The 16,252-nt window shown below is 51.2% G+C and overlaps 2 protein-coding genes across 12 annotated transcripts in view; one reads left to right on the top strand and one right to left on the bottom strand.

Moving 5' to 3' along the window:
- The window catches only part of Coq8a (coenzyme Q8A), a 29,237-nt gene extending 19,499 nt beyond the window's left edge, over positions 1–9,738 (top strand). For all 3 annotated transcript variants that reach the window (XM_021164090.1, XM_021164139.2, XM_021164244.2), the window contains 11 exons: positions 2,089–2,163; positions 4,698–4,820; positions 5,921–6,006; positions 6,147–6,287; positions 6,637–6,718; positions 6,814–6,907; positions 7,103–7,244; positions 7,448–7,555; positions 7,693–7,758; positions 7,941–8,027; positions 8,896–9,738. In XM_021164090.1, coding sequence (XP_021019749.1) covers positions 2,089–2,163; positions 4,698–4,820; positions 5,921–6,006; positions 6,147–6,287; positions 6,637–6,718; positions 6,814–6,907; positions 7,103–7,244; positions 7,448–7,555; positions 7,693–7,758; positions 7,941–8,027; positions 8,896–9,183 — 1,292 coding nt within the window. In that variant the 3' untranslated portion in view covers positions 9,184–9,738. The remainder of the gene's footprint in view (positions 1–2,088; positions 2,164–4,697; positions 4,821–5,920; positions 6,007–6,146; positions 6,288–6,636; positions 6,719–6,813; positions 6,908–7,102; positions 7,245–7,447; positions 7,556–7,692; positions 7,759–7,940; positions 8,028–8,895) is intronic.
- Positions 9,739–10,783: 1,045 nt separating this feature from the next.
- Positions 10,784–16,252, bottom strand: part of Cdc42bpa (CDC42 binding protein kinase alpha) — a 202,330-nt gene continuing 196,861 nt past the window's right edge. For all 9 annotated transcript variants that reach the window (XM_029476012.1, XM_021164427.2, XM_021164511.2 and 6 more), the window contains 2 exons: positions 14,667–14,824; positions 10,784–14,315 (listed from right to left, as the gene is read on the bottom strand). In XM_029476012.1, the coding sequence (XP_029331872.1) occupies positions 14,184–14,315; positions 14,667–14,824 (290 nt within the window). In that variant the 3' untranslated portion in view covers positions 10,784–14,183. The remainder of the gene's footprint in view (positions 14,316–14,666; positions 14,825–16,252) is intronic.

Here is a 16,252-nt window from a genome sequence, read left to right as displayed (position 1 = left end):
GGAATTCCCCTTTCCAGAGTTAGTTATCCCAGGTTTACCTGGCTCTGGGTGAAGCTGAGCTGGGCAGGGGATTCCAAGAATCTCATTATACCAGACCCATGAAGGGGAGCCAGTTTATTCTGGGTTCATAGAACCGGGGAGATCATGATCACTGGCTGGGTGAGCTTGTTCTTCCCTCCTGGTCTGCCTGCTGCAGGAGACTGCCCCTCTCTTGGCAGTCCTAGGTCTGGTGCAGCTAGTGACGGAGCCAGAGGCCTAGAATGTTCCTTCAGGCATTTGTTTAATAACAGTCCCCCCACCCCCATGGTAGAGTTTGTGCTTTGCCTGGGAGCCCAGAAACAGGCAGGGACAGTTTGACCCAGCGCTGTGCGGCCGGGGGTATGCGTAGAGGGGGGCTGTGACTGCTGTGTGTGCAGCTGGATGTCGTGTGCCTTTTCTGTGGGCGTGTCTCTAAGCTGGAAGGACTCCACAGGGACCTTGGTGACGGTTAATGCTGCCTGTCCTCCTTTTGCTAAGTTAGATGTTGTGCTAGGTAGGGCGAGGAAGACAGTTGGCGGGAAGTTAATGTTTAATCCGGACTCTGGCTCCCAGTGCCCAGTGCCATCCAGACTGGCCTGGGTAGGCGGAGTGTTAAAGGGCTGGTGCCTGCCCCCCAGACATCCACAGTAACACCGCTGTCCCAGGGCACCAGCATGTCCTGGTTGTCGCTGTGGCTTCTTCCAGTTTGGCTTGTCCTGCCATGCATGTGCCTTCCCACAGGATTTGAAGACAGTACACACACCTGAGATGGAAAGTGCTTTCAATTTTTACATTGATTTCTATTTTAACTATGCTGGGCTAAATGCATTAGAATTCACTCTCCATGTTTCTTCTCGCCTGTTTTTTTAATGGCCTCCAGAAGTCTTAAAAGTCATGCATGTAGTTGACATGACACTTCTTAGTCACCACGGGCCTGATTGTTTTAAATAAACAAGCGGTTTTTTGCCATGCTTTGGACCTGAGAGTGTGGGCACTTGACACCTTTGGTTTTCTTAGTGACCTCTGTGGTAGGAGCGGCTGGTAAGGTGGGCATAGTAGAGCATGCACTGCCACCTAGTGGCAGATAAATATAGTATTACATGTGTAAAAGAATTACCTTTTAATTAACAAGCATTTAAAAAGTTACTTGAGTGTTGTGTTTTTGTTTTTTTGAGACAAGGTTCCCATATATACTCCTAGATATTCTGGAATTTGATTTGCATCCTTGGGTGGCCTTGAACTATGTTAGACCTCGTGCCTCAGCCTCCAAAATGCTGGGATGACAGCATGTGTGGCCACACACAGCTTAAATTTCTTTTTATACATTTTCAGCAAATCCAGCATTTTTCTGTAATGCCTTAGTTATTGTAGAAAGACTGGAGAAGAGTTTCATAGCCCTTACCCCATCTCTGAGTGGTATGCCCTCCTGTACAGCCTTTGGGAAGGGAGCTTTCAGGAAGGTGTGGGCCCTGAGCCAGACTCCCAGGCTCTCTGCCTGGCCTCAGCCATACGTCCTGGGAGGGAAGACCCAAGGGCTGTTGTTCTCAGTCACTGTCAGTGCTGCCAGCGTGGGAGGGGAGGTGGGGGGGTCTGTTCTGGCCCCAGGGACTTCAGCTGGGATACACCGTGGTTTTGCTGTTGTCAAATGTCCCAGGTTTTACTGCTACCTTTTGTATATCGATACAGTGATAACTTGGAAAATTCAAGACTACTGGATGCTCTTGCAGACTTGAGTGAGTGGCTGTCTTCTATAGTTGTATCTCCAGGAAGTGGTCCACAGACCAGGCGTGCTCTGTCTTCCCATTTGTGCTGGTTCCTCCCAGTATGGAGTCTGTCTGTGTTTTCACGAGTGTGGGTTGTCACAGGTGATGGATGAAAGCTGTGCAAACTCACAGGAAGCACTTGCTCAGAGCTGACTGTTCTACAACCACCAGTGTGTGTTCTTTCTTACTCCCTATTGGGAGAACCCAGCAAATGTCAGTGTGCTGCAGTGGTACCTGCCTGCTGATCACCAGGCCTGGTACCTGGGTGGTCCCAGCCACTCAAGCACCTGCTCTCTTACCCTTCCAGGTCTGGCTGTAGGTCTGGGAATTGGGGCATTGGCTGAAGTTGCCAAGAAGAGTCTGCGTTCTGAGAACCCCACAGGTAAGCAGGGCCCTGTGTAGAAAGGGTGGATGCAAGGTCATCATCCGGACCACTCCATGCCTTCCCAGAGCTTCCTCAGGCAGGAGTCCTCTGAAATGTAGTTCCTGTAGATGTAGTTCCTGGGGTTGAGTGACTGGTAGACTGACTTGCTTAGAGAGTTGAAGGATTGGAGAATTGGCGATGGCTCCCGCCTTCAGCCCCAGCTGACCCCCCAGCCCCTCTGGCTCCCTTTGCATGCCCACACTCTTGTTACCACCAGCATGTGCACCTCCATACTCGCTTGCTTGCCCACCATTTGTTCCTGCTCTCCTCTCCAGCCCTGCTCCCGAGGACCTATGAATTGTGATCTGCCGAGGTCAAATGCAAAGGTCCTTTGTCCCCGTGGGTAGGGATATAGGTATGGGGACAGGCCTGTCATTCCTTCATTGAATATGGCTCAGAGAGGCTGGGGCCATTCCAGAGACAAAGACCATACCACCTCTGTTCTCTGCCGCCCAGGATCTGGCCCATCAGTCTTGCCTGGAACACAAGTTCAGTGACCACTTGTGGTTGTACAATCTAGAGAATGTTCTTCATTCAGTCCCCACCCAAACTGAGGGGTTTCCTGATGTTCAGATTCTGGTTGGGGAAGGAGCCATGTGAGCCCCTCTCTGAGGGTAGGTGGCTGGGAGTTTACCCAACAGAGCCATTAGGGATTCCTAATCGGTGGATTTTCCAAGTTCATTTGAGGTTCTGGTCCCATCCTCTCATGAAGGCTCCTCACAGCTCTCACACCCATTCACAGGACCTCTTGGTACTCATGGTCTGAGGGGTCTGAGGGGGTGTACCAGCTCTCCAGGCAGCACTTCACTCACGGGGTTCTCAGGCTCCAATCCTAGGATGGACACCTTGTGTGTTCTTGGAAGGGACCCGAGAACAGGGGATTTAGCGTGGGTATTTTTAGTGCTGGTGCTTAAGTACTTTGGGATGTGAAGCCCGTGTTTTTTTCTGGTTGAGAAGCTAGCTTTCCCAAGATCCAGCACCTCCTGCCAACCACTTTCCATCCTACCTTGTCTAAGAGGAGAGAGGTCAGCCTGCCTTCAATAGCTGGTGTCCTTTTTCAGGGACTCTAGTGACTAAGGCTTCGGTTCCTTTAGCCTTGCCAGTAGGTCCTGAGGCACTGCAGAGTAAATGGCCTTGGGAGATGTACCTGCTCAGGCTCATAATCTGCCTACAGTGCCCTGGCCTTTAAGGTGCTGTCCAGGCTAGTAAGCTCTGCCTGGGAGACCCTGTCCTGCGTTGGGCATACCACCATATTTCTGGCTTGTCCTGCCTGGTTCGGGCCATTCTGGGTGGGGAACATGTCAGCCTATGAGGATCAGCCCACTGTGGGGTGGAGATGCCCAGGGAAGCCAGTTGGGTTAGACACCATCTCCAAGTACCAGGAAATGGGGCTCAGCTGAGGTATGGTTTGTGTATAGGTGAGCGACAGTTTCCCCTCCTTTGTCCTAGAATTAGTGGCCTTGCCTGTGTTCACTCCTGTCTTCCTAATCCTGAGTCCCAGGACCTGGGGAGGACAGGGGAGGGCTGCCCCGCTCTTGGTGCTGCCTTCTGCTGTTGCCGGGGTCCCTTCTGGGCCCACTTGTCCTGGATTGGTCCTACACCAGGGTTTAAGTAGGTCTTGGAATAGCCTAGACTTCTGTGGACTGACCCTTCTACACTGCATGTCGTGTCCTCTTGTTTGGACCAGGGAGTGAGCCTAAGTCCTCAGTGTGTCTGTCACTGGGTTCTGGCAGTTGAGGGCTCTGTAACTCTTCTCCCCGTGGTAGCCCCTTTCTCTGGCTTGCCAGAAGCAGGCTGGGCTTTGCCTGATGCAAGGGCAGTTGTTAAGTCCTCTTCCCTTGGCCTTCCAGGCCCGTGGCTATGTGCTGAAGGAGCTTCCAGGTGCTGAGGGGCTGGGGAGGACAGGGAGACCTGGCAGCTTAGACCCCTGTTAGTGCTCCTCCCTTGCCACAGGGTGGATTTGGCACATGGGCAGAAGCAATAGTGCCTTTTGGCCATGCTGATGGCTGGCAGCAGCATGCATTTCGCACTGCCAGCTCCCTGGAGTCATCACCCAGCTGTTGCCACCACTCTGTGTCCTAGAACAGGTTGTCTTTGGGCCAGTTGGCTGTGTCAAGCTGTGGGGCAGAGGGGAGAAACAATACCCAAAGACTGTGCTGTCCTTGACCCTGACGATGGAGTCCTTACTGCAGCCATGACCCATGTGGCATGGTGCACAGACCCAGAGACCCGTCAGCCAGGACAAGTAGGATAGAGGCTTGCTTATCTTCTCCTAACCTCCTGCCAGACTTGACCCACTAGTAAGGGAGGCCTCCCTAACTTTGGAGGGCTATAGAGAATGTGCATAGGGATTTGAAATTTCCTTCCAGTTTCTGTGGACACTTAACAGTTGTGTATATCGCCTGAGTCCCCCTATGCCCAGGCATCATGAAGGTTTCTTCCAGTTGCCCTTCCTAAACCCTGGATGCATGATGAGCCCTTCTATCCCATAGGAAAAAAAGCCGTGCTGGATTCTAGCCCCTTCCTGTCAGAGGCGAATGCAGAGCGCATTGTGAGTACACTGTGTAAGGTGCGTGGGGCCGCACTGAAGCTGGGCCAGATGCTGAGCATCCAGGGTAAGTGGAGGGCTCAGTCCTGCACCAGCTGGGGATATCCAGGTGGGGGTAGTGGCGGGCAGAGTGGCGAGGTGTGGGAACAGAGCTGCTGTGGCAGTCTGGGACATGGGGATGTTTATGTCATCTTCAAACAGGGGCATGTTTCTTGCTTCTGGGTGGGTGTTTTGAGAAACTGAGAGGCAGTCTCTAAGCATGGCAACCTGGACCTGCAACCCTGCCTGCTCTATTGGTCACTGGGAACTAGTAGAGGAGCTTGCATTTTGGCTTTGGGGACCAGTGTGTAACCTCAGAGGGAGCAGGGAGGAGAGACTAGGCTGGCAGAGCAAGGGCGAGGAGCCGAATTGAGCTCTGCAGTAGCTCTAAATGGTGTTTCACAGTGGTCACACTCCCAGGGCTTTTGAAAAAGCAAGCACATGGGGAGGGGAGGGCACTGTCATAGTTGCTTGTCTACTGCTGTGGTAAGACACCAAGACAACTTAGAGGAAGAGTTTGAGTATGAAACCATCATGGTGGAGACATGACAATAGGCAGCCATGGTACTGGTGCAGTAGCTGAGAGCTTACATCTTGATCTACATGCATGAGGCAGAGAGAGGGAAACAAGAGGAGAGGGAGGAGGAGGAGGAGGAAGAAGGAGACCTAACTGGGAATGGCTTGAGCTTTTGAAACCTCAAAGTCCACTCCCAGTGACCCATCTCCTAATCCTTCCCAAACAGTTCCACCAGCCAGGGATTGAGTATTTCAATCTATGAGGCTACAAGAGCCATTGTCACTTAAACCACCCACAGGTGTGTTCATGATGGCCCATGCAGTGCCACATTAGGCAGGAAAGAAGGGCACAGTCAGATTATGGGCCGTTTAAATCTCCTCTCTTAGTTATAAAGACCCCTGCCCCCATTACACAGTCCTGGTCTGGAGTCTGTGTGCCAGGAGGAAGCTGAGGCTGAGGCTGTCATTGTGGTTGAGTTTCAGGTCCCAGGATAACAGAGGGTAAAGCTTAATGGCCCTGTTCTACCCAGGAGGCCACATGGACACACGGTACCCGGGCAGCCCTGTGTACTGGCCTGTGTACATCCCTAACAGACCTCTCTTGTCTTCCAGATGATGCCTTCATCAACCCTCACCTGGCCAAGATCTTTGAGCGGGTGAGGCAGAGTGCTGACTTCATGCCCCTGAAACAGATGACGGTGAGGCTGGCAGGAGGTGGGCTGGGGGAACCACTGCTCAACCCTGGGCATCTCAGAGCAAGCTGTGGGGCAAGCTGGGTGCATATCAGGGTAGCCCAGGTAACCAGCCTGTACTCCTGTCTTCCCTGGCCTCTTTCCAGAAAACCCTCAACAGCGACCTGGGCCCCCACTGGAGGGACAAGCTAGAGTACTTTGAAGAGCGGCCCTTTGCAGCGGCCTCCATAGGGCAGGTGCACCTGGCCCGCATGAAGGGTGGCCGTGAGGTGGCCATGAAGATCCAGGTAGATGGCTCTGAGTGTCCTCACAGGACTTGAGGGTGGGGCCTTTACACGTCTCTGGAGACACCGTCTTTCAGTTTTTAGCACTGGCTGTGCTGGGTGCTAGGAGCGTGTTTGCTAGATGACGGGTTAGGGGTACAGAGCTGCCTCTGACAGTCTTGGTGCAGGATGGCCTCCTGGGGGGCCAGGCTGGAGCCTGCAGCTTTTTCTGGGGTAGGATGAGGAGAAATGGAGAGCAGCCTTTAGTCTTGGCTCTGTTGCATCCTAGCTGGCCAGATATGGCTGGGACGCTAATGGGCAGGGACAGCCTGCCCTGCTGCCTCCCCAGGTAATGTCCCTTCTCTCCCTGCAGTACCCTGGTGTGGCCCAGAGCATTAACAGTGACGTCAACAACCTCATGGCTGTGCTGAACATGAGTAACATGCTTCCAGAAGGTCAGGCTGGGCCGTGGCATGAGGGGTGGGTGGGCACTTGGGTTTGGTTCTGGGAATGCCAGGGGAACCCACCTGATGCCCCCGTCCTGCCACAGGCCTGTTCCCTGAGCACCTGATTGATGTGCTGAGACGGGAGCTTACCCTTGAGTGTGACTACCAGCGGGAGGCTGCCTATGCCAAGAAGTTCAGGTGCGGCTTTCAAGAGGACCCCGGGAGGCTGAGGGGCACCCAAGAGGGCAGGCATATCTGTTTTTAAGGGTGGATGGCCCTGGGACTAGGGTGTGGCCACATCCTCCCCACTACAGAGTAGGTTTCCCTGTGGTGGGCTCTTCATTTGGGGTGTGTGTGGGGTGAAGACTGGATGTGAGCTCCCTCTCCACACAGGGAACTGCTGAAGGACCATCCCTTCTTCTATGTGCCTGAGATTGTGGATGAGCTGTGCAGTCCCCATGTGCTGACCACAGAGCTCATATCAGGCTTCCCCTTGGACCAGGCAGAAGGGCTGAGCCAGGAAGTGAGGAATGAGGTGCGCCCTAGTGTCCTGACTGCTGTGCTGGGAACCTAATGGTGTGACCAGAGACCCTAAGCCCTTCCTTGCGGGGGGGGTGGACAAGGGGTAGTGACTGCATCTTTCTCTTGGGGTTGCACACGGGGAACAGTTAGGGTGGGATTCAGGAGGCCAAGCCTTTAGTCTGTGCTGCCTGACTTAGGCCCCCATCCTGTCTCCAGATCTGCTACAACATTTTGGTGCTGTGCCTGAGAGAGCTGTTTGAGTTCCATGTCATGCAGACTGACCCCAACTGGTCCAATTTCTTTTATGACCCTCAGCAGCATAAGGTAAGGCCCAGCCTGAGCCTCATGTGAAGGTTCTCAGCAGAGACCCGGGCTCCTACTCTGAAGAAATCCTCCTCCTCTCTGCTCTGTGCTTACCAGCACCACAGGGCGAAGCTTCAGTGTTGTGTCTCCATCTGTAGGTGGCTCTCCTGGACTTCGGGGCAACTAGAGAATATGATAGATCCTTTACTGACCTCTACATTCAGGTAAGAACAGGAATGGGGCCCTGGCCTATGTATATCAAAGGCCAAGAGCCAATGCTCTTGTAAGTGTGGGAGAGCCATCTGGAGCTGCCCACAGCCTGTCAGGTCCATGTAGCTGGCTCTGATCCCAGGCCAGGGTTGGGAGGACTGTGGTAGGGTAGGTTGGAGCTCTCTGTTCTTCCTAGGTCATCCGGGCCGCTGCTGACCAGGACAGGGAGGCAGTGCTAAAGAAATCCATAGAGATGAAGTTCCTTACCGGTTATGAGGTCAAGGTGAGTGAATCACCCAGGCTTATTGGGAGATTCAGGCCCAGCTTCTTGTAGGAACCACTGTGTCTTCTTTTGAAGAAGAAGAAGACCTAAGAACCAGCTACTCCTGGGGGTCTGGTGTGGGCCCTCGAAGGCCTCTGTAGGCCCTGCATTCTGAAAACTGCAGTAGGAAGTATGTAGGGTAGAGCAGGACTGTTCTGCTTAGGGCTTCCCTGGTGCTGCCTGCCCACCCTGGTCACCAAGAGGCAGGGGATGACTTGGCTGGATGGACAGAGAACCCAGGCCTTTAGAGCCTTTCCACCCAGCAGCTATCAGAGAGCTGACTCTCCTGACCTTCTGGTTCACACCTAGTAGGAGTACTCCATCAGGGTGGATGGCCCTCCTTTACATCCTTCCCATTGTCTGCCACCTGCTTCCTCTGTGCAGCTGGGTTGATTTGTCGCAGACCTAGGTGCCCCTTGTCCCTCCAGTCTGCTGGTGACAGTTACTTCTCATGCATCCTGTGCCTGGCAGGTGACTACTGCTGTGTGCTAGGAACTAGGCAGGCTCCCACAACAATCTCCACAGTGGCTGAGCCCTGGTACTGCCTATCCTGTGATCTGTGGTTTTGGCTCGAACAACTTTGTAAAGACAGATGTGGATGCTATGAGAGGAACGAAGGCCCCTGCACTCTACTGTGTGTCACACGTGGTCTTGTGTCTGCTCAGCTCCTGAGGGTTGATGTTACCTATTGACACAGTTTACGACCAACATCATTCTGTCACCTCTGATGTCCTTTGGACCCTAGAACTGGGTACTGAGATGGAGAGCTGTGGCAGGAGATGGGTCTGGGGCTTCTGACCCAGTCATCTCTGCCTTCCTCTTGATGCAGGCCATGGAGGATGCTCACCTGGATGCCATTCTCATCCTGGGGGAGGCCTTTGCCTCCGAAGAGCCCTTCGACTTCGGTACCCAGAGCACTACTGAGAAGATCCACAACCTGATTCCGGTCATGCTGAAGCACCGCCTCATCCCACCACCAGAGGAGACCTACTCTCTGCACCGCAAGATGGGTGGCTCTTTCCTCATCTGCTCTAAGCTGAAGGCCCGCTTCCCCTGTAAGGCCATGTTCGAGGAAGCGTACAGTAACTACTGCAGGATGAAGTCCGGGCTGCAGTAGGTGAGGTGTGGTCCAGGCTAACTAGGGGCCATGCCCTCCTTCAGGCTCAGTCAAGCAGAGGGAGGATGTTGAAAGGGAGCCACAGCCTCTGTGAATAGGAAGAGAGCATTTCGTAGACCCTCCTATTGCTTCTGTACTGTCCAGACAAAAAGGCAGGCTTCTTTTGCCATCTCCTCCCTGCTGTGGATGTACAACCAGGAACAGGAGCAATGCAGTACTAAACTCAACACAGCCACCTTTGGGGTCTAGTTGGCCATGGGAATGAATTGTGTGTTTCTGGGTGAGCTTATGTCCCTGCCCTTTGCCACCCCAGCCTGTGGCCTGGAGCTAGAAGCTCAGGACAGTAGGGTAGCCACCCTAGCTCAGTCTCGGCATGGACAACAGACCCTTTTAAAAGCAGGGCTGACATTGGATGAGCAGCAGGGCTCCAGCATGCCCCAGGAGAGGTAGCTATCACCCCACCCCAGGGGAGCGACATAGGCTCTTTGTTTGTATGTCTTGTAATTACATATTCATACCTTTGCGTTCAATAAAGAAGTGCATTGGGGACTGCCATTTCCTATGCGTTCCATGAATCCTGGGAAGGAGGTGGCCCCACTTATGACCTGGGTGTTTACTCTTTATCTGTAAAGGTCTCCCATCCAGAACATCTGTTGATCTTGATGGGGACAGACCATGGCAACATAGGCAGATATTAAGCATTTCCATGTATGTGTGTCTCTGACTCAGGGCTTTAATGACACTGGAGATTAAGCCTAATGCCTTGCAGAGTGAATTGAGTGCTCTACCACCTGTTGGTTGTACCCTGAGCCCTTTTACTTTTGAGATGGGATCTCATCAAGTTGCTCAGGCAAGCCTTGAACTTGTAATCCTCCTGCTTAACTCCCCCTCCCCCGAAGTAATTAGAATCCCAAGTTTAAGCCACCAAGCTTCTTAGGCATTTAGAGAAAACAGCTTGTGGGGTTCAGTGGCTACAGAACAGCCACTGAGAGGTAGGATTTGGACCTGGGACAGGAACAGTGTGCCCATAGAGTCCATGCTAAGTCTGTCCTGGCTAGGGGCCTGGTTCACTGCCACCCCTGCACCACACTAGGCTCACCGTGCTTAAGTTTTACTGCGTGGTATTCTTGTCCATTTCTTTGTGGCATTTTTGCCAAGTCTTGGTCTTCACAGATGCTGCCTTGGAAGCCCAGTTCGACTTGAAAAATCTGAAAGAGTCTCAATGGCTAGGAGGGTTATGATTTCAGTTGCAGGTTTGGGGTCTCTGATAAGGTCACCCAGCCTTGCCTGTGTGTCAGCTGCACCATTCTAACTCATCAGAACAGATCCAACTCCTACATTAATGATGCAGACAGACAACCCTGAGCCTTAAGCGCCAGTGGAGTGTGCCCGGGGGCCCTAAGCAGTGCCCGGGGAGTTCTCATCAGAGAAAGGGAGTTGAGCACTTCCATGGATTTGAATGTTATTCTTACCTGAGCTCCAGGACCCGATCAAACCGACCTGTGTCCTCTGGGATAGAGAAGAGGTCCAGAGGGAGATCGGCTAGCCAAGAATGCCTCACCCTCTTCACACGGGAAGAAATAGACAGAATACTCAGTGCTAACAGTTCCTTATTTTATTGCAGTACATCAAAGTCTGGTTAATTAGGTGATACCAACATAAAATATTGGTGAGAAATCCTTTGTTACATTTTTGACTGCCCCACCTTAAATAGTTCTGTGCAAAAGAATCCATGTCATAGTTTGGTAGCAGATACTGTCAGGAAATTCCCTAGGACATCTAGGGACAGAACCAAACCAAGTGAGTGCTAAGAGGCCAAAGCAGTATCTTCCCTTCCACATACACACTGGTCATAATTTTCTGAACAAAAATGATTACACCGAGGCCATGCAAAACTGTACAATAATATTACAATGAGAAAAAAATCCTAAAAATTTATAAAATAAATGCTGTTATTCTATCAAATAAGGTCATTTTGTTTTCAATGGCATCAAGGCTGACTGATGGCAGTCAGTCTCCTAAAACTGAAGTAGGGCTCTGTGTGATGCTGTCCCTGGGACAGGAGAGTGTGGTGCTGGAGCTAGCAGGAGACACACCCACTGTAGCAGGGCTCTGCAAGGAACTGGATTTGTGAAGACTGAAGGTTCCAACAAGGTAGGAGCCACTCCAAGGGTACAGGGAAATGCTGTGCAGCGGGTCCAGGTGGGACTGGAAGGGGACAGTGGCCTTGGGCTATGGCAGAGTAGGACCTACAGCAGGGTGTCAGCCATTTTAAGTGCACCTGTATTAGGGGGTGGGCTGGGTGGGTGGCAGCTAGATGTGCTGAGCTGGGAGAATTGAATTTGTGGTGGCTGCCAAGGCTGCATGTGGGCTGCTGCACCGGGAACGGAGGCTGCCCCTCTGCTCTGGCTTCTCTTTAATGACACCTGAGGACCCACACAAGGCAGCTGAACTTGCCTGGAAATAAACGTGGCCACTAAGTTAACAAAATGACAGGATTTTAACATGAAAAGAGGAGTAGCTGAAGAAGGGCTGGTGGGAATGATGGGAATTCCAGATGCTTTCTCTAAGCCTAGCTATAGGAATTCAGTGGAAAGCCTAACAGGCCATTTGTAGTTATTCCCCTGTCTTAAAGCTGCTCACTGGGAAAGAACACAAATGGCTAAGCACAGGGAGTATGTACACAAATTAAAAAAATCATATATATATATATATGATCTGCTTAACAATCTCTGATAGGAAGGCGTTTGTTTTTAGCAAAACCAAAACAAAACCCTGTAATATATTTTGTATACCCACCCAAAACTCACATAACAGATAAGCCAGAATTCAAAGCATACAGGCTGGACATAGCACCAAGTACTAACCCATAGACACTATATCAGAAATGTCTCTTACTGTATTTTTTTTTTTCCATTTCTGGATAAATTCCCGATGCCACAAACTTTGAAATACCTTCCATGGGGTAGGAGAGTGATCTCCAGAAAGGCTTAAACCGGAGGCCTTGTCTCTAATCTTTGTTTCTGTCTCCATCTTTCCCCATCCTTTCCCACAGTTTCTGACAGGAATGCTCTTCACATAAGGCTGGACGTCTGGTAAGATGGTCATTTTTGGAACCCCACTCTACTCTGGGCAGCAGGGCTGCTGCTAGTTCTTTGACAGCATGGGAAACCCACCAAATCCACAGGGCTCCTTGGGCAGAGCTGGGGTGGAAGTCACTGTGGTGGAGCCGGACTTTAGGGGATGTAGAGGTTTAGACTAATTCTAAAAGGGTTCTTTTAAAAACAAGCACCTGTAGGCAACAAAACTTCACAATTGGTTGTCAAAGCTACAAACCAAAGGCTCAGCCTGGTCAGGTTTCTGCTGGGGGAAGGAGAAAGAAGAGGGAAAGGAGGGAGGGAAGGGGAGGCAGCTCTTTCAAGCAAAGTGCCAAGTTGAAGCAGATGTATAAGGCTCTGGCCAAACTAAAGATCTGACCCTTGTTTTTGGGTATACACAAGTTATTTTTATGTGATCTGTTTCCAAAAGGATAAATATAGAGTGATACAGTGCCCACCCCCAAAAAATGTGCTCACTCCAGACTGTCTGTCAAGGCTGCTGCTTACAAAGACCCCAGCCCACATGCTTTTGTTCCCATCTCCCCTCCCTCAACTCTCTTAACACCCCCATAAAGCCACACGACTGGGGAGTCTGACCCACAGGGCCTGGCGGTCAGCATGCCAGGTTAGCAACTTTGGAAATCTATTTTAGATGTGGCTTAAAATGGGGAGAAACGGTGGCTTTTCCATCCCGGGAGAGGAGAGGATTAAGAGAGGCAGGGCCTCTTTACTGGCATGGGCACTAGTTTCTGCCTGTCCCCTCCTGTGTTGGTAGCTGGCGGACATTTGAGTAGAGGACTCTGGTCTCCTCATGCTTCCTGGGACAAGTGCAGCAGTAGATATCCAGAGGGGAAGCTGGCTCACAGTCCACAGTGGTCAGCACACCACAAGCCCCACCGTCCCCTCATGTGGGAAGGCATATTTGGTCAAGGCCATTCAAGCCTATGCTTCTGAGGTTTTCTGTGATTTAGTAAGGAGACCTGTCCCCAGCAGTGTGTTTAAAACTACCCTTAACCAACAGGGAAGTTGTGCTTAGTCCAGAGACTCCTCACTGCAACCTAGAGGGGGACAAGGTTTGGCCGGGACAGAAAAGCAGCTGCATGACCATCCCGTGATCTTCAGAAGCCACAAATTCCCCGTTAGGATGGGAAGGGCTGGAAGGTGGCAGAATTGTTTCACATTCATCTGTGCGAGATACCAAAATATTGTAAGTGGGGACATGGTCTGAGAACTAGAGGAAAAATGCCTCAGGAGGCAAGTGTGCCTCTGGAGTGGCTTCACCACCACCGGTGGTGTTCAGGTCACATCCCACCAATGGCACTAAATCTCCAAACATTCCTTAGATTTCCCTGTGACCTCAGCCTGCCTAGGCTTGAGAAGAGACACCATGGGGACCTGACTTCTGATCTCTTTACAATGTCACTTGAGGCCTTTCTACCCTGTATATGACATAGCTGGGAAACAGACAAGAAACAACACATTTCTTTAAATTAAATGATCTTTCTTATATACGCATCCATCTTTCATCAAACACAAGATGCTTCTTTGACTATNTACATTCAGTATTTAACTTCTACATCTATGTATTTATTTAAACTCTGTATTGTAGTAAAATATGCATTGTTTTAATTCGTGAGGGTTTACTTCCTGGCAACAGTTGGCTGACGCTCATGGAGGCTGCTGGGCGCTACGTGAGGGCTACGGTGAGAACACAACCGGTCTACTCTTAGCGCTGCGTCTGCGCAGTCTGTCTACAGAAGCTACCTGGGGGTTGAGGGGAGGGTGAAGCGGGCCTGGCTGCGGAGGAATCCCCATAGCAGCAGTGTGAAAGGCAAGGCTGCTGCCAGGCACGTTGTCGGAGTTGGAGTGCAGAGTCCCTGCCTGCAGTCACCGGTCCTGGGCTCATGGATCCCAGCTCCCGCGGTCTGTGCTCTCCAGGGAGAGGCTCTTGGTCTTTTGGGGTGAAATGGGACTTGGGGGGCTGCTCAGGTTAGAGCTGTTGGAAGCTGTGGAATGCCTTGGAGAATCAGAGTCCTGCAAAACAAACAGCATTGGTGAGGAGCAAAGGAACAGAGAACAATCACTGGCCCAGGCCCTTGCTGTGCCAGGCCTCTCCAGTACCCACAACCCAACCACCCATGCGTGTCAGCAGACAGCTCCTCCATGAGATGATTGGAGGATGCACACACATGAAAATTGTTGAACCCTTCATTGAAAGGCGATTAGAAGCCTGAAGCTTCTGGAAAGCCACAGCTTACACACCCGTGACAGGCCTTGCCCTCCCTTTAAAGGCACATGCAAGGGGGCAGGGAGTAGATCAGCCTGGACGAAGCATTGGCCTTAAGCATGCATGGCAGGTGCAGCTGCCATCCATGGCCCATTCACCTCTCCATCATAGTCCCTCGCAGGGGCGTCACTTCCTTGGTCCATGCCTCCTGATGACAAAGAGCCCTCCGAGGGAGAGGGCATGGGCTGTCGCTTTGTGTTATAGCTTCCTCCGGAGAATTCCCTCTTTAGTGCACTGCCATTCTGGGCTGACGACCCTACAGGACAATGGTTGGGAAGAACTACTATGTATTCAGAAGAGGCCATACCTCTATAAAGTGTACAGGCTTCCAAGAAGACAGAAGTCCCATGCGGAAGGTTGTTTCTGTTGTCCTCTGGCTATGAGACTGCTGGTGTTCAGATAGCAGTCCCCAGGCCCTGTGGTGCCCATGGAATCCTTCCAGTGCCATCTGACATTGACTTGGGTGTCTTTACCAGGGTGCCCTCAGCATCGTCATACCACAGACATATTGGGCTTTCTTCTAACAGATGGGGCATCTCTGCCTACCCAGACCTCACAGAGGCTCCTAAGACATGGGCTGCATTCTCAGAAGCAGACAGCCACCCCCAGGCAAATGTGGCCTTTCAGAAACTCTCATAGAAAACAGAACACATGAAAGCACTCTTATTTCATAGCTTGAGAGGAACACTTTGGGGGTTACTTTGAGGGCACCCTCAAACGCTGACCTAAGAGCTGGGACATATAGCAAGGGGACCAGTGGCACTGAGAACAAGAGAAGAACCTTGGAAACATGACAAACACTGTTAGTGCCCATTTAAAAGTGTTCCACGTTTCTCACTATGCTTTAGTCTTTGCTTAAGAAAAGTTTTAATTTTATTAAGTTTCATGACTGGTGAAGGACACTGAGTTATAGACTGTTTTTTTGTTAACTGCCTTTTACATTAAGAATCCAGCAAAACTGTCACCAGACAATTGCATGTCCAGCTACTGACCACCAACTGTGTCAATGCTCAGAAGCACACCCGGTGGACTGTTCTCAGTGCCCACAAGGTCCCTTCCCTTCCTAAGCCCTCACAGCCTAACCATCCCTGACTCCTTCCAGACACTACCAGTACTGCTTGTAAACTGGTGTTCTAGAAATATAGCACCTAGGTCCTTGCCAGATGTTTGTAGAGTAGGTTAGCCTGATGCTGCTTGTATTCTAATACTAACATTGGGTTCCCAAGACTGGTTGCCCCAGAGATGAGACGCTAAGTGACCCTGCCCCCAGGTTATTTCTGATTGGCAAATAAAGATGCCAACAGTGTTATGAAAAAGCCCAAACCATTCTGACTCTCAGAAACCTTATTAGATAAATAAAATACATGCTGTGGTGTCTGTCTCCTTCTCTCCCCCTCACCTCTTCCCCGCCTCCTCCAACCTTTCTTGTCAGAGTTCTGTGACATGGCTCAGCCTGGACACTTGCTCTTCTCTTGCATCAGCCCTGTGCTGGCATGCCCAGCTTGTCTGCTTGCTGTTTTATGCTTCTAAGCTGTGGGGTAGGTCGTTATGCTGTCAGTAGTGATGGATATAGCATAACTGACCCTCACGGTATATGGAAACAAAGCACGTGTAGAAATCAGTACTTACTGAATAAACAAAAGTACCAGCGAGTCCAAGAATGAGGGTAATGAGTGTGTCTTCT

This window comes from Mus caroli, chromosome 1 (genome assembly GCF_900094665.2).
Source record: "Mus caroli chromosome 1, CAROLI_EIJ_v1.1, whole genome shotgun sequence".
In the NCBI taxonomy this organism is placed as follows: Eukaryota; Metazoa; Chordata; class Mammalia; order Rodentia; family Muridae; genus Mus; species Mus caroli.
Note: the sequence above shows the minus strand (reverse complement) of the source record. Positions and strands in the feature narration are given on the sequence as shown.